A 16,872-nucleotide genomic window follows, 5' to 3' on the forward strand; every position below is an offset into this window, starting at 1 on the left:
CAAATGTAACAATTGGAGATAATCAGGAAGAGGAATGTAAAAAGAAATTCCACTGACAGCAGTGACAGAACCAGAAGGGAGCTAGGAGGACATGAACCTTGATGACCTTGTAAGTTGCTGCTGAAGGACATAGACAAGATGTAAACAGTCATCCGTGATTCGTGATCACTTTCCCGTGATCACGGATCCGAAGCCTTAACTAGAGAAGATGCTGCATGTTATCAAATGTGTCTTTAAATTTAGCGCACGTGGGGCCATGTTTTGCAGAGTTTTGGTATGACTTGTCAGATGGCTTCAAACTTGATTTATTTCTAAGACCTCTCTCCACCCAGTGTGAGGCTGGAACCCACAACCCTGAGATCAAGAGTTTCATGCTCTACGGACTGAGCCAGCCTGGTGCCCTAGATAGCTCGTAACTTAAATGTGGACAAGTGATAACAGAGCTTCTTTAGGACCCATCGCATTTGGGAAAGTGTGTTGGTGATTCAAGGACGCATAGACCTAAGGACCAGAGTAGATGTGTCATAAAGAGCACTGTGCATTTTTGGAAACTCGGTTCAGCTCGGGGAAGTCCCAGCAGAGCAGGAAAAACCTTTGGGCCCAGGTGGAGGGGGAGGTGGATCCGTGCCCCCATCCTGTCCTTCATCATCGATTTCAGGCCAATTCAATCACTACAAGTAGAAAAGAGCATTTTTTTAAAAAACATAGTCTTGTAAGAATGAGTCGTGAGAATCTTTATACCCTCAGGCCAAGAAAGCATTTCCTAGTAAGACTCAGCACCGCTGTAAAGGAACAACGATGTTTGAGGATACGACAGATAGACATCTGCGCAGGGAACAGCATTTCAAACATGGACTGGACCACTCCAGCCTGGAAAAAAAAAATCACTGCAGTGCAATTAACACGTGGACTGTTAGTAGCCTCAGTTTATTTTTAAAACCCTCTGAATAAGAGAGACGATCGAATAGGAAACCTGGCAAAAGGCACGCACAGGAAAGCGTGCCGTGTGCGTTTGGACCCCGGACACTTGTGGCAGGTAGGAAATGTGGCGCTCGAGCCGGACCAGGCCGTGGCCGAGGCTCCAGGTCTGGGGTTGGGATAGGAAGGCACAGCTCCCTCTGTCAGGTGTGTCCAAATTCCCCCTGCTCTTCTCTGCCTGTGGTGCCTCCAGCCCCAGGTCTGGACTGAGTGGGCTTGGGGAGGGGGGGACCCTCCTCCCTGCCTCTCTGAGCCGTCCCCCCCACCCACTTTTACACCTGACACCAGGTTCAGTGCTTGGGTTTCTCCTAACAAGGTGCCCTGGGACCACAGGCCCAAATGGGAAGGAGGTCCCAGTGCTGTCATTTGCCTCCTGTGATCTGCAAGGCCCCCTCAGGCGCTCTGTTGAGAAGCCTGAAGGTTGCACCACGTGTCTGATGGCGATGTGGCTGGCTCTTTGCAAGGGACCCGGGGTTTAAAACAAAAGACTCCCAGTGACTTTCCTTGACCTGTTCTTTCTCTCTGGTGGAGAGGATTTAGTGCTCGAGCATTTATTAGCTCGTTCCGACGTAAGCAGCTTATTTTTGTGTGTCGGTAGCTGCACACGCTTCACACGTCTCCCTGCCCCGCCCTGCAGGAAGGATTGCATTTTCCTTTAAAAGACGGGGGTTTTGTAATAGCTAGAATTGCTCTTGACAGTCTTTTGAAGATATGCTCCAGAAGCAGCTTGTTTAAAATGAGAAAAGACCAGGGGTGCCTGGGCAGCTCAGTCGGTGACGCAGCTGCCTTCTGCTCAGGTCGTGATCCCAGGGTCCTGGGATTGAGCCCCACGTTTTGCAGACATTGTCCACGGTGCCCAGAGTCATACACCCAATGACCCCAGGGCTCCCGTGGAGACACCAGAGTCCAGCACTTGGCTTAGATCATCTGCCAAGTGGAAGAGACCAGAATTAGAAAAGAATGCCCATAGAGGTGAAGTGGATTGGGAAAGGTGGTTTTGTTTTGTGTCTCCCCTGCAGGGAGCCTTGGCCAATGTCACTGATGTAGGGGATGGCCAGGCTCGGGGCCTGATATTCCTTGGCTCTTATTTCTTCCAGTGGCAGCGCCCCAGGAGTGTGGGCGACTGAGGAACCACGTCGTGGTTTAGAATCTTTAGTAGCAAATAACGGTCTCACAAAATTGCCATGAAATATACTAATAGGACAATGGTAACTTGGAGTCCAGTGCTAAGACCTCCCATGTGTCTCCTGTGTTTCCGCGGAGTTGTTAGAGCCGTGGATCGGGAAACTGAGCCAGAGATGTTTGGTCACTTGCCCAGGAGTGACCCAGAGGTCACTCAGTGTAGAAGTGGAATCAAAGCCACGTCCATGCATCTTCACCTTTGGAGGTAATTTAGGGGAAGCTTGTGGCCTGCCCCTGATCGTACAGGCTGTTCCATGTAAGTGTTCCTTGAGGAACCATATTTTCCCGTTCTTCTGACATCGTGCATTTCTCGAGCAGAGGAACCATGTCTTACCATGAAGGTTCTGCTCTAATGCCTTGTTCCTACTTGTATCTTATGGATCCTTATTTAAGGAATTGCTGAAAGCATGTGGCGTAGATGTACTTGTGGGTTCCGGAAAGGCTCCCAGTTCCCACCCCGACCCTCCCAAGTGGGAGGCTCTGGTACTTCCTGGCGACCAAAGGCCTTCCCTCTTCACGGTGGTGTTAAGAGCGTTGGAGGTGAGGTGATGGAGGGTGAAGTCAGAAGGTCAGCTAACTAGACTGTGGCTCGATTGTAGCTTTGGGACCCGGCTTGTGTCATGGTTCATTGGATGTCCGTATTTTACTCTGTTACCCATGAGGACGTCGTCATTTCGCCCACTTTACGCACGCACATGTGCACACGCGCACGCATGTAAAAGTAACTCTTGTTTTCTTAGTTCCTTGCCCTCACAGGGAAACGATGCTTTCCCCTCAAGAAAAGTTCTTTGTCTGACGTGTTCCGCGGAATCCTGAACAGTAACGAATATTGGCCTCGGGTTGGATATTGAAGCCAAAGTTGATCATGATTTTGATGCCTTCACCCTCCTGCCGTGCCTACACACCTTTCCTGAGGGCTGAGATGGCACAAAGCTGGGAGGAAAACCACATATAATCCTTCACCCACAGAGTGACAGCTTTCTGCCTTTTGGAAAAAGAAACGCATTCAGGCCACATCTAATGATTGCGTTTGCCCACAAATGGCGCTTAATGCTTCTTCTGCAGTATCCATTTAAGTGACGATATTGTAGACATTCCGAAAGGTGGGCTGTGTTTCTCTGTCCTCTGTTTCTTACCTGTTCAGGTGACTTCCCTGTTAAAAAACAGGTTCTTCCCCTGCTAACCAGTAAGTTCAACTGCACTGTGCAATGGGCACTCGTTTTCCTCTATTTGCAGGGGAGGAGACTGAGGCCCAGAGGTCAGAAGAGTCACCCAGATCATGCCCTGTGGAGTAGGAGAGTCGAGTTTGGCCCTGGCCGGTGGGCTCCCAATCCCCCCACCCCCAGCCACTCTGCCTCTGGAGTTCACCCTCCGTCCTTCAGGGTCTGCTCATGCCTTCAGGTTCCTCCTACTCCTCGGGGTTTTTAATGCGTCAAAATGAGATTTTAGAGGAAGGGGCTGAGTTTTCCTTGTGCTCAGAAACAGCCAGAAAGGTTGGACCCTGCAGCCCCCTCCCCTATCCTGGACTTGTGCTAGCACCATCCTTTGTACTCGGAAGAGTTTCTGTCTCTGTGAGGAAGACAGAACAAAAAGCCACGGAGGCACCTGCTCGCTCTGTGTTTCCCAGCAGCAAGTGAGCCGAGGACCTCCCGGTTCCCAGTTCCCCTTTGGCACTGAAACAGTGCACGTCGCCGTCTGTGATCCCCGGGTCTCCACTCTTCCTTGCTTCCCTGATGCTCTGACAACTCACACCTCCCTGTTTCCTTCCAGCAGCTCGTTGGAGCCCGTTAATGTTTCGTGCTTCCTTTGCTGTTGGGGTACTCACTGTTCATAGAGGGCTTTACCCCCGCAAGTCCTGTGCTCTTCTGCATGTTGGCTTTTCTTCCTCTGGCTCCTCAGCTTTCCTGTTTCTTACCTTCCCTTGACACACATTTGTTGCTTGACTGGGCCACGGCAGGCTCGGGGACACAGCAGTGAGCAGCAAGGTTTTAATTTATTAGCCATAGAACACGTGGACCTTTGCATCCATCTGAAGAAGTATCAGTCCCTTTTTGGAAGCAGTGGGTGTGATTTAGGTATAATTCAGTATTAAGATCAGTGATGAAAGAGTATCCTTGGTTCTGAGCCAAAGGCAGACGCTTAACCGACTAAGCCACCCAGAAGTTTCCTCTGAAAACTTCTTACACCTTGTTCTGTCTTACAGTTTGCCGAGTGCATGTCTGTCTGTCCCATTTCTTTCTAGGCTCCTTGAGATGAGACCAGGGATCACGTTTTCATTTTTAATCTTCGGGGAAAAACAAACAAACTAAAAAGAACGTTGGCTTTTAAGGCTCACCGGGGAAGGAACTGAGGGTCCACCAGGAGCTCTGTGACGCCTGTGTTTTCACCTCTCTGAGCCCCAGTTTTCTAATCTGTGACATGTGCGTGATAGCACGTAGCTCATAGGCGTGGTGTGAGCATTGTAGAGCGATCCCAGCGAATGTTCCTGGGCTCCCCCCATGCACCCCCGCCCACGCGGTCTCTCTGAATTCCTCCTTGACCAGCACCAGGGCAGGGCAGTGGACATAGCAGACAACGAAGGTGTGTCCTGTGGGATACGGAATCAGACTCTGCCGAGGGCTAAGTGTCTGCTCCTTGGAGATGCGAGCAGGGCGTCCATGGCTGGAGAAGTGTACCCTACTTCCCAACTTCCATCTGCAAATGGAGCTCTTCCCGGTGCGGAGCCTGGCTTCCCACCAAGCCCCAGTCTTCTGTTCAGTGTCTCTGGGCGATGCCATGCGGAGCGAGGCGGACTTAGGATCTATGAAGCCGTGTCTTCTCCTAGGAGGTGCAGCTGCATCCACAGTGTGTGTGTGGGGGGAGCCAGAGAGACTGTGGCCCGGAGGAAGAGGTGCTTTCAGAGGGAGAGAGATTTCTCATGGTGGGGATGCCCCAAAGGGAGCAGTTTGTTGGCCATTCTTCCAGATGCGGACAGAATCTCATTCTTCTGTCCTCTCTGTGACCTCAGGGATGACCCGGTAGATGCGACAGGGTCAGGGATGCTCATGCGGGCACAGCTCTGGCCTGCTGGGTAACGCTTCCTGCACCGTCCCCATGCCTGGACACGTGTCCTCCCTTGTTGGAATTAGTCCGGCACTTATCCACCTAGTGGCTATCGTGTCACCTGCCTGGCGGGCCTTTTTCCAAGGAACTACAGGATCGGAGGCTCGGCGGGCACCAGAGGGTTTTGGAATGCTGCCTGGCTGGCTTTCTAGAAAACTCAGCAGCTGGATTGATGGAGGCTGCTGACTCTGTTGTTTAGGTCTTCAACTCTTACTGAGCACCTGTTGTGTGCCAGGTGTGACGTTAGACAGTGAAGCAAAAGAGAAAGAACATGAAGGTCCTAGTCTTCCAGAAACTCAAGTTTAGCGAGGGGGGAAAAAAAAAGAAAGAAAGTTAAATGTAAGAAGGAGGCAACATGTCCAACTCCGGAGGCAGACAGATCTGGATTGGACTCTGCACCCCCATGTCTAGGGAGCTGAGTGGCTCTGCCTCGGTATCTTCAGCTGAAATCTGGAAAATACCTACTCGACTGGTTTGGTAAGAGGGTGAGGAACAGCCTGGGCTGTGAGGTACCTGGCCCAGGACCTGGTGCTTTCTAGGAGCTCAGGAAATGTGAGCTTATGCTTACCAGCATCATCAGTGGAGAGAGTAGAGATCAGACCCGTGGCCTCCCCCTCCTGTGTGCCCCAGCCTGGGAGATTGCTGCTTCTCCTGCGGCATTCATCAGAACAGACCACTTCATTTCTCTTAATTAAAAATAATTACCGTAGGAATAATAAGCATTTGGTTAGGATTGCCCTCCCTTCCTTCCCTGACCCAGCTCCAAGGAGTTAGTTGCAGAATGAATCTGGGTGGGTCTCCAGCAGCTGTTTTCACAAACCAAAGCTGCCCTGTCACTCCCATTCCTTATTCATCGAGTTGAAGAGGGACACGGGATCCAGATTCCCAGACCCCACGGACCCCATCCAGAGTGTCCTGTCTTTCCTGTGAAACCCTGTTTCCCCCAACATCCTAGAAAGGCAGCTCCTCTCTCCTGGGCATTTCAGTTCTGGGAGCTGTGCCATTTCTTGGAGTCGCCTGGTATGTTCCCCTGGAACGACTTTCCCCATCCTAAGGCCTTGGAAATCAGGTTCTTCTTAGAGCTGAATGCCTTGTAGTTGACAGTCTTGCCTGTAAGCAGAGATCTCGGTTTAAAACTCTCCTCTTCTGGGGCACCTGGGTGGCTCAGTTGGTTAAGCCACAGCCTTCAGCTCAGGTCATGATCCCGTCATCCCAGAATCAAGACCCACATCAGGCTCCAGCTCCACGGGGAGTCTGTTTCTCCCTCTGACCTTCTCTCTCATGCTCTCTCTCTGTCTCTCTCTCAAATAAGTAAATAAAACCCTTAAACAAAAGAAAACAAAAAACCTCTCCTCTTCTGCCAGGAGTAAGCATAACCATTCGAGGAGCGTGTCTGGCCTCTGGGACACTCTTCTGCTGTGGCCCCTCCATCAGCTGTTCTCTTCTGACGGCACAGACTGCGCCCCGTGCTGCTGTCACTTCTTGCCTGTCCCTGTCCTCTCTTGCAAGATGCTCAGTCCTGGGCAGGATTCCCTCCCGCTAGCTGGAGGTCTGGCACTTGCTCCACGATGTCTCCTTTCCTGGTCTTTCCCTTACTAGCCACTGCCTGGGAGCAGGTTCAGGGTCCCCAGTGGAGTTAGTCAGATGTCCTCGCCTCCCTTGCTACTTTGTTTCCCTGGGGGAATCCTTTCTCAAAGCAGCTTGGAGGGACACGGTTACGTTCAGGTGATGAGCACCCTGTTTTGTTAACATCTGCGTTTCCAGTGCCTGGAATGATGGCAGGTATGTAGTTGGTGCCCAGTAAATGTTTGTGAAATGAGTGAATTTTACGCTTACGGAGTTAAATTCATGGAAACCGAGCATTCATGTTGAACGAGGTAATAAGGACTCCCCAGTGTCTAATTTACCTTTAAAAATTTGCCTTTTTTGAGAGGGCAGTGCTGGTGATGGGTGGACTTTTGGACTGGATTTCTTCCTCTTCAAGTCCAGTGTTTTTAGACAAATATTTTTAGGATTGGTGGCAAGTGAGAACCTTCCAGAATGACCCGCTGTTTACATAGTTACGTGCGCCCAGTATCTGCCTGCTTCATGATGTAATGGAAGAATGAGGGGTCCAGACTAGAGGTCTGGAGAAGAAACACGGTAAACTGAAAGAAAAAGACACAATTAATTCTTTTTTGAGTGATATTTTGTGGCCCTGGTTCTGTCCCCCCCCCCCCCACCCAGTTGTCTTCTAATAGTACAAATTGCACTCCTAAGTCTCTGCTTTTTTCCATAATGTGTCGCTGAGGTCCTTGGTCCTTGCAGGGTGGGATGTAACTTCTGTGGAGTGGGGAACTCTTCTCCTGTGCTGTGTGTTCCCACGCTCAGAACACCTCAGTCCTAACAGGCCTGCAGCGCTGTCTGGGTGCTGCGTGCACCCGTGAGGCAGGACACAGGCCAAGATAGAAGGCAAGTTCGCACTCTGGCTGGGCGGTCCTCCCCGAACATGGGATTCCGGCTCTTGAGTTTCAGCGAACAGAGTCACTGAGCGAAACGAGTGGCTTCCCCTTTTCACAGGTGGTGTTGCCAGAGTTGGGGGGCGGAGAGAGGAATGGAATGCTTTGACACTTCTCTAAAGCATGGATTCAACTCGTGAATCTCACTGAAATCAAAGTCCGCTGATAGCGATTAATCATTATCTTAACTTTTTTTGCTTGTTTGCTTTGGTGGTAGAGGTGAATGTTGCCTGGCCACGGGGATATCTGCCTTCGGTTGGGGGATCTGCCCCAGACTTTGTGGCTTACCCTTCCCCCTGAGGATTGCAGTGTTTCGGGTATTCCACGGCCCCAGTGGTGAGAAGGGGGAATCTGTCAGGACGGGGACACAGGGCCCAGCCTCCCTCCCTGAAAGCCCCTGCGGGCAGCATCCTGGGCCCATTCTAGCCCTGGCTGGGAGCTGCTCTGGGGAGATTTGGGAAGAGCTCTTGGCACAGCTGGAAGGCATCTTGGGCTCTCTGTGTTTCTGTAGGTTCTGTCCACTTATGGTTCAGCTTTGCACAAGCCATCCTAAAATGCACACATGAATACTGGTGGGTTGGGACACCTCCTTGTCCCATAATCCATAGGATTGGTGGAGAAGTGTACATATTTGTACCAAAACCTAACGCTTATTAGAAAGTGGGGTCCACATTTAGTGCAACTTAGGAAATGAGCAGCCTGGTCCTGGACCTTCCCAAGCCGGTCTTCCTGGGGTTACCAGATGAGTCCCCCAGGAAGTCAGCCCCAGGGGTCCCTGTGTCACCCCTCCTCTGCCTCCTAGCCTCCATGGCCTGGAGATGTCCCAGTTCTTGTTTTGCCTCCTGACTCAGTCCTGGCACCCATTTCTCAGATGGAATATTTCTCTTCTGGAAGATACCCTTGACTCCTCTCCATAGCTAGACCCCTATCCCCACTGGTGGCCTTGCGCCCCATTCTACCTCATCCCCCAGCAGCCCACCCCTGTGCTGGTCACCAGGATTGCTGTCCACACTGTCTCCTTGGCCCCAGTTGTGGAGGAAGCTGCATGGGAGCAGGCACGCTGGCGCCATGGGGGGTGGCCCGGGCTGGAGGACTGCCAGACACGTGACCATCATGGCAGGGTGGCATGGCCGAGGGCATGAGAGCAAGCACTTTGACCCTCCTGAAGGAAAGAGTGTCAGTGGTTCTCACTGGGGCGTTTCTGCCAGCAGCTGTGGGACCTTGACCTCACCGACCGTCAGAGTGTCTCACTGCTAAATGTTAAATGTAAGGGTTGTGGTACCTGTCATTACTTTGCAGATTAACATTGTCAGCGATGTGACATGGAGGGGCACGTGATAAGCCCTTGGTAATTGGGGCATTAGTGGTGACAACCACTAATCTGCATGTGGACACAAGCTTAGAAGTCAGGCCCCCGGCGAGGCCGCTGGGTCACCATGTGACACACTGAATTGCCACTTCTTTGGGCCTCGCTTTGCCTAGCCGTGAGGTGTGAAATGGGCGGCTCTTAATTCCTGAAGCCCTCTGGAGGTCTTCAGCTTTCTGTGGGATGGCAAGGAGAAGTTGTGCGTACGCGCTCGAGCTCTGCGACGCAGGCTGCCGCATCTGTAGATTGTTCAGGATCGTCCCCGACCCCGCAGTGCTTGTGGGGACCCAGGATTGTGCTCCATTGCACCCAGCATGGGAGCAGGAAGACCAGTGCTCAGTGATTCCTGGGCTCGAAGCTGCAGCGGGTGTACTGGGAAGGACAGGAAGCGGGGTGAGCTGCCATGGGCTGCGAGGGCATAACGTATTAACAGTGTTTGCCCTCAAGGTTCGAAGGAGCCCGTGAACTTGAATATGGTAGCCACCAGCCAGTCTTTCGAGTCCCTCCTGGGCAGCAGTGTGTGCACACAGCCGGGGGCTAATAAGTGTGGGAGACTTTCAGTCACGGACTACTTCCTGGTGTCAGGGTTTTGGGATTGTGGGACTTGTCCGTGAGGGACTTAGGATGTCAGCCACTCCATCCTGAGTTACTGATCCTTCTCCATCCGTGGCTAACGTGGGTGCATTAAGGGAACGTGCTTTGGGCGTGGTGTGGGGAGTCTGTGTAGATTGGCCCAGTGATGACCAGAGCCCAGAGGCCACAAAAAGCATAGGCAGGGCTCCTTTTCAGATGTGCATGTATGGTTGTAATGCAGCACACACACACACACACACACACAGCCAGCTTGTGTGATATGCATATTCTCAATTCACAGACACTGACCACGTCACTTGCCATTGTCTGGAGGAGGTGGGTGGAGAGGAGATCCCCATCTCCCACAAAGGTAGGAAAGTGAAGTTTCTCTTCTCTTGTCTATTTCTTGTTTCAAATCCTACCTGCCTGTAGTAACCACTGAGATAAAGCTTTGTTGGATGTGTTTTATTTTTTTAGATGACAGGAATTTAAGGTTGCCCTTGTATTTGGAGCTGTGGTCAGGCAATCTCTGCTGTTAGGTTTCCTGAATATTTCTAACTATCATGAATACAGCAGAGGCCCACTTTCTCTCCAGGGTAACACCTGATTTCCTTCTGCTGCTTACTTAAGCCCAGCGGTGCCAATTAAAGATTAAATACTTGTGGCAGGAATCTGTGCAAGTAGAAGATTAATTGGTGTGCAAAAGGTATGTCAGTAGAATGTTGAGTTCTGTCTGCACGAGGTTTGAATGGTTCAGAGTTCATCCGACATAACTTGTCAAGGGAGCATGGTTTAGGTTGAAAACGCCGTTGCAGGTTGGACCTCTCATTCCTATACAGGTAGAAACATATCAGAACATGGGCCTTGGGCCACCTGGTTGGCTGAGTGGGTTGGGCCTCTGCCTTTGGCTCAGGTCATGATCTCAGGGTCTGGGGTTCAAGCCCTGCATCAGGCTCTCTGCTCAGCAGGGAGCCTGCTTCCTCCTCTCTCTCTGCCTGCTGCTTTGCATACTTGTGATGTCTATCTGTCAAATAAATAAAATCTCAAAAAAAAAAAAAAACCCAAAAAACAAAAAGAACATTGGCCTTTAGGTGGGTGTTGGGGACTTCTCAGCCCTAGCGCTGTGTGTAAAGAAAGTTCTTGTCTTCTCTGTGCTGACTCCACACATCCATACCCCAGATGCGAGGGCTTTCTTCCCCCATCAGGCATTCTCTGACATCCCGCGGATGTGCCCTATGGCGTGTGGTTCCATCCTGACGGGACCTGCTTGGTTCAGTCATTGACTAGAGCAGCCTGTGGAACTAGTTACAGTACTGGTTTGTTATAAATGATGCAGCTTGGGGACAGTCAGGTGGCAAAGAGGCATTGAGCAAGGCATGGGAAGGTGTTCAGGACTTCTGTGGGGGGCACACCACCTTCCCAGCACCTCTCTGTGTCTGCCTACCTAGAGGCTCTGCAAACCTTGTAGGTTTGCATTTTCTATGTGGGTGCTTAACCCCGTAGGCATGATGGCTTAAATCTGATGAACTTGATGTCCAGCCCCTGTCTCTTGTTCCCTGAGGTTAGGGAGTGGGGCTGATCCTCCCAAACACCCCCCCCCCCGCCCCGTCCCCTTGGCAAACAGCGCCCATCCTATGGTTATCTGATGGCTTCCCCTAAAGCACCTGATTGATATCAACTCAGGTGTGGTTGAAAGGGGCTTCAAGGGACACCTGGATGGCCCAGTTAGCTGCTGCCTTCGGCTCAGGTCATGATCCCAGGGTCCTGGGATCGAGTCCTGCCTCAGGCTCCAGGCTCAGCAGGAAGTCTGCTTCTCCCTCTCCCTCCCCCACTCCCCCTGCTTGTGCTCACTCTCTCTTTCTCTGTCAAATAAATAAAATCTTAAAAAAAAAAAAAAAGAAGAAGGAAAGGGGCTTGTAATGAATAAGAGAATGTTCTATCACAAAAGATGATCCTCTTGCCTTTGTGAAGGCTCGGGAGCTATTTCAGGAGCCACGAAAGACCAAATATTAGAACAAAAAATGCTCCCATTGCTGTTACGGCTTAGGAAGTCATAGGCTCTTAGGAGCCCTGTACCGCATCATGAAGGAGACCAAGATCTCTGTTTTCTGTTCTGTCCAACCTCACCAGGGCCATTGATGTTTTTCTTTTTTTTCTTGCTCTTAATAATCTGTCGCCATCTGGGGTTTTCGCATCTAAGCAAGGGTGCTGGGCCCCAGTATGCTTAGGAGCGTCCCTTCTGTATGAAGATGGGAGCAGGCCGGGAGACGGTGCGCAGTAGCAGGTGCTCACATGGGTCTGCGGAGCAGGCCGGGAGACGGTGCGCAGTAGCAGGTGCTCACATGGGTCTGCGGAGCAGGCCGGGAGACGGTGCGCAGTAGCAGGTGCTCACATGGGTCTGCGGAGCAGGCCGGGAGACGGTGCGCAGTAGCAGGTGCTCACATGGGTCTGCGGAGCCGGCTGGGAGACGGTGCGTAGTAGCAGGTCTGCGGAGCAGGCCGGGAGACGGTGCGCAGTAGCAGGTGCTCACATGGGTCTGCGGAGCAGGCCGGGAGGCGGTGCGCAGTAGCAGGTGCTCACATGGGTCTGCGGAGCACAGACAGGCCGTACGCGTGTCCTGAGCACGTCAGGCAAGTAGCGTTTCTGTGAGGAGCCACGCAGTTCAGCAGTTCAGCATCCTCTTTGCTATTCCAGAGGTTCCAGAGGACACTGTGTGGTGACTTGGGCCCAGCAGGGTGCAGTGAGGGGGTTCGGGGGGGGTGAGAAGGGGGAGCCTCGTCTCCAACTCCCGTTGGCCTCTGCGCCTGCCGTCAGCCGGTGAGCCCCTGGCCTGGTCCTGGCTTGGTTTATGGAAGATGCGTGCCCCAAGTCATCCTCGGGGAGCCAGACGCCAGCTTGTTTCACCAAGTTTAGATCTATTTTAGAAGTGAAGCAGCCTCCGTTCGCTTGTGGCACTGAGGCCAGAGGCACGTGGGAGCTGGAGATCAGATGAGTCCCCAAATATTAGGGACAAAAGTCAGCATCCAGTGTGGGACTTGGTTATTTGAGGAGGCAACATAACTATTAATAACTTGATTTACAACCGTGTTGTTTGACCTATATCTGCTGCACGTACGTCCTCAGGAGCCCGTGTGACGTGAAATTGTGTACGTGGAGTTGTTTTCCCTTCCCTTCTGCGTGCCTGCCAGGGCTGCCGTCACGGGGAGGTATTTTGGCGTGAGGGCTGCACTGATTAGACACTTTATCTTAGCACCCATTTCCAGAAGCATCTGCCTCGTTTGTGCCCAGTGTTTGCTTCTCCGCGGAGGGGCCCTCACGGGCGGGGGGTGATCCCCACAGGGAAGGCGTAGGGCTGGCCACACCACAGGACGTGCAGAATGCGAGCCACTCCAAGCGTTTCTGTAAGAACTGACCGTCACCTCAGTAAGGTCTTGGTGACTTCCGTAATAATCGTAGTATAGCACTTTTTTTTTCTTTTTTAAGATTTTATTTTTTTTGAGAGACAGGCAGAGAGAGAGGAGAAGCAGTCTCCTCACTGAGGAAGGACTTGCGGGGCTTTATCCCAGGACCCTGAGATCACAACCTGAGCCGAAGGCAGAGGCTTAACCCACTGAGTCACCCAGGTGCCCCCTCCCCCGGTGATTCTATAATCTAAACAGATGAAATCCTAATTGAGCCACAGAAATTTGAAAGTTTGTCAAAGAATGGGATTTTTTTTTTCTCCTGAGTAGGATATTTTAGATTCTTGAAAAGGTTTCGATTTTGCTCTAAGAACTGTGAAAAATGCACAAAGTTGGTGACATGGCGGTATGACGGTTGGATTTGATTCAGGAAAATTACAGCCTGCTCCCCGCTTGTGACCAGAGTCACCTGGCTTTGTCTAACGCCCGCGCTTCTAAATGTGCCAGGTTGTCTGTCAGTAATGCACCTCAGAAGAGGGAAAGCACGTTGGGGACACACCTTGCTTCGACCCTCTGGGGTTTTTATACTTCGCCATCACACTGACTCTGAGGAGTGTCAGAATGACGTTATGTTCCTGAAAGCATAGTGGCCCTGACTGCAGAGAGCGGATTACCCAGAGCGGTGACCCAGCGGTGACCCTGGCCAGCCCCCAAAAGGAGCAGAAGGGCAGGACAGAAGACAGCACTGCCAGGGGCTTCCATAGGGGAAAGATAACTCCAGTGAAAACCCACCTGGGTGGGGGGCAGTCAGCACATCGCATTTTCTCAGAAGAAACGTGTCAGACAGTGAGCCTGTATCTTGGGGGCACGGAAGTGGAAGCAGTGGTCGGTGTGTTCTGCTGGATTTTCTCCGGGTTTTGAGGACGTGTGAACTGCCCCTCAGCCACCCTGCCCATGGCATCCAGGGGCCTGACCCGAGGCCGACTCGGGCTTCACCCCTCACCAGCTCTTAAAGGGTCCATTAAGGGAGAAATGCTTGGGTTGTTCAAGGGATGAGTTAGGCTTGTTTGTGTTACGGAGCTCAAATCAGGCAGCTATTATGTGGCAGCTAAATAAGAGTGTAGGACACATTCTAGAACTTTCTGGAAGCCCCAGACTTGTGAACTGCAGTGTGACTTGTACTTGTTCTCGAAGGTGAGTACCCTGAGCTGTCAGTGAACACACAGCTGAGGGGTGTCCCCCATGTGGTGGCCGTTCTCTTCTCCTGGCCCCTGCTCCTCGGCTTACAGATGAGGACAGGAGACAGGAGGACAAGGACCCTCCAGGGGTCCAGATTTTCCGTGAGCCCCACTTGTCCCACTCACCTCCCTGCCCCCGCACTCTGAGCAAGACTGCTGCCTGCTGACTCTGGAGTTCTCCTTTGTGATCGATTAAATATTGATCACACGGTAACGATGAATTATTAATTTAGTACCTTTGTCCTTTTACTGTCTGGCCACTGGATTAATCTTTGACGCTCCATAACCCAAGCTAAGGCAGCACCTTTCCCCCTCTAATACACACCCCTAGACGTGCGGGGCCCTGCTCACAGGTTTCAGGTCGGGATGTGCTTACTGTGTGTAGCACCCGTGTCCAGGCCTTCCTCAGATCCCTGCCCTAGCACAGTTGGAAGGTAAGAAGCCGAGGGTCTGTGGCTTTTCAGCTTCTGCCTGGTCTTCCCATAGCTGTGTTCTCCACCCCAGCCCAACTCCAGCCTGCTGCACGCCCTCCCTGGCTATAGCCTTGGGGCGCCCTGCACCCCCAGACCCCGTGCCCCTTTGGCATCTGTGCCAGACATCCTCCCTCAGGAAGTTTTTTCGCTGTTCAGCTCTGCTCTGTCTTCTTGGGCCCTTTTCCCTAATGAGTGGGGAAGCCGAAGCAAAGGCGTAAATTTTTAAAGAAAGAAAGGCGAATTCCAGGACTGGATGAAACTGACATCTCTCTGTAATGCACAAGGGGTCCTGCGGCAGGTGGGGGGAGGGGGGAGGCATGGGGCAGGTTCCGGAAAGGTCTGTGAGCTCATGCATAGAGCACACACCTGGTGGCTGCAAAGATTGTTTTCAGATTCAGGGTTTGCTCTTTTGCACATGTGTGTGATCATAGGCAAAGTGCTCGACCCCATGGGTCTGTTCCTCGGCTGGTACACCAGCTCGTGGTCCCCCATGTATATTGTGTCGTAAGGCGTCCATGAAACAGGTGTTACACGGACAGGTGTTACCGAGTTACAGCTACCTGTGCTTACCACACGTGGGGCTCTGTTATGGTGCAAGGTGACAACCAGCTTCTTCCTGTCACCCCCACCCCCCGCATGCAGCTCCACTGCGAACCCCGTGTCGGGCTTGTGGGGTGAGAGGTAGAAAACTGAACCTTGTGTCCTGGGTGTGGAGCCCATAGGGTTCCAGGAGTGGGGCCGGGATGGACATGTTCCCGGTGGGTGACCTCTCTGCTCTGCCTTCCTGCCCGTGGGGGCTTGGGCCCTGGCTTGGGTGGGGGTCGCGCTGTCTTGGGCCCTGAGCCCGTGGTGCTCAGTGGGCGTCACTTACAGGAGCAGGTGGGCCTGTGGCTGACCCGGCTTGCAAAGCGCCGTGGTAGGGTAAGGCGGATCTTGTTCATGTTGGCCATGTTGGGCAAAGTGGCAGAGCTGAAAACACACTGAAGGGGGCAGTGCTGTTAGGTTGCAGTGGGTTACATATAAAGAGAACCTACCTCAGAGCAGCTTCAGCTCGCGATTGTAGGGACTGTGCTTTCCAGAGCTCCTTGCCACGCCAGGCTGCTTGGAGCCTGGGTCCCATCCCCAGGCTCTGGCTCTGCCCCCTGCCCCAGCTCCTCCCACATCTCCGAGTTTGCTGGCTTATCCACTCCCCCTCCATGGTATATAGTGAGGACTCTCCAGAAAAACAGAATCGATGGGATGTGCATGGGTGTATGGGCCAGGGGATTTAAGGAACCGGCTCACGTGATTGTGGAGATGCATGTCCAAGGTCGTCGGGGCAGCCAACAGGCTGGGGACCCAGGGAAGAGTTGTAGTTCAAGTCTGGGGGTAGAATTCTTCTGTCCTCAGGGACTGTAGTCTTTTTCTCTTAAACTTTTCTTCTCTTCAACTGATCAGATGAGGCCCACCCACGTTACAGAGAGCAGTCTTACTCAAAGCTTACTGATTAAAATGTTACTCTCATCTAAAAAATATTTCATAGAGGGGCACTGGGGTGGTACAGTCAGTTAAGCATCTGACTTTGTTTTCCCCTCAGCTCATGGTCTCAAGGTCTTGAGATCAAGCCCTACATTCTGCTCTTTGCTCAGTGGGGAGTCTGCCTTTTTTTTTTTTTTTTTTTTTTTTTTTTAGATTTTATTTATTTATTTGACAGAGAGATATAGAGCACAAGTAAGCAGAGCAGCAGGCAGAGGAAGAGAGAGAAGCAGCCTCTCCGCTAAGCAGGAAGCCCAATGCGGGGCTCGATCCCAAGACCCTGGAACCATGGCCTGAGCTGAAGGCAGCTGCTTAACCAACTGAGCCAAGCAGGCGCCCTAGGGAGTCTGCTTAAAACTTTCTCTGCCCCTCTCCACTGTGTGCTCTCTCTCTCAAAATGAATAGATCTTTAAAAAACAAAAACAGGGGCGCCGGGGTGGCTCAGGCTCTCTGCTCAGCGGGGAGCCTGCTTCCTCCTCTCTCTCTCTGCCTGCCTCTCTGCCTCGTTGTGATTTCTGTCTCTCAAATAAATAAATAAAGTCTTTA

General features: G+C 52.1%; 1 protein-coding gene across 4 annotated transcripts in view; it reads left to right on the forward strand.

Moving 5' to 3' along the window:
- GRB10 (growth factor receptor bound protein 10) overlaps positions 1 to 16,872 on the forward strand; it is a 169,265-nt gene that overhangs the window by 84,057 nt on the left and 68,336 nt on the right. For 3 of the 4 annotated variants that reach the window (XM_045089549.1, XM_045089547.1, XM_045089545.1), the window contains one exon: positions 10,001 to 10,069. The exons of the other annotated variant lie outside the window; for it this stretch is intronic. In XM_045089549.1, the coding sequence (XP_044945484.1) occupies positions 10,001 to 10,069 (69 nt within the window). The remainder of the gene's footprint in view (positions 1 to 10,000; positions 10,070 to 16,872) is intronic. 4 annotated transcript variants of the gene reach the window in all.

This window comes from Mustela putorius, unplaced genomic scaffold (genome assembly GCF_011764305.1).
Source record: "Mustela putorius furo isolate JIRA1106 unplaced genomic scaffold, ASM1176430v1.1 tig00003845_pilon_pilon_pilon, whole genome shotgun sequence".
NCBI classification, from domain to species: domain Eukaryota; kingdom Metazoa; phylum Chordata; class Mammalia; order Carnivora; family Mustelidae; genus Mustela; species Mustela putorius.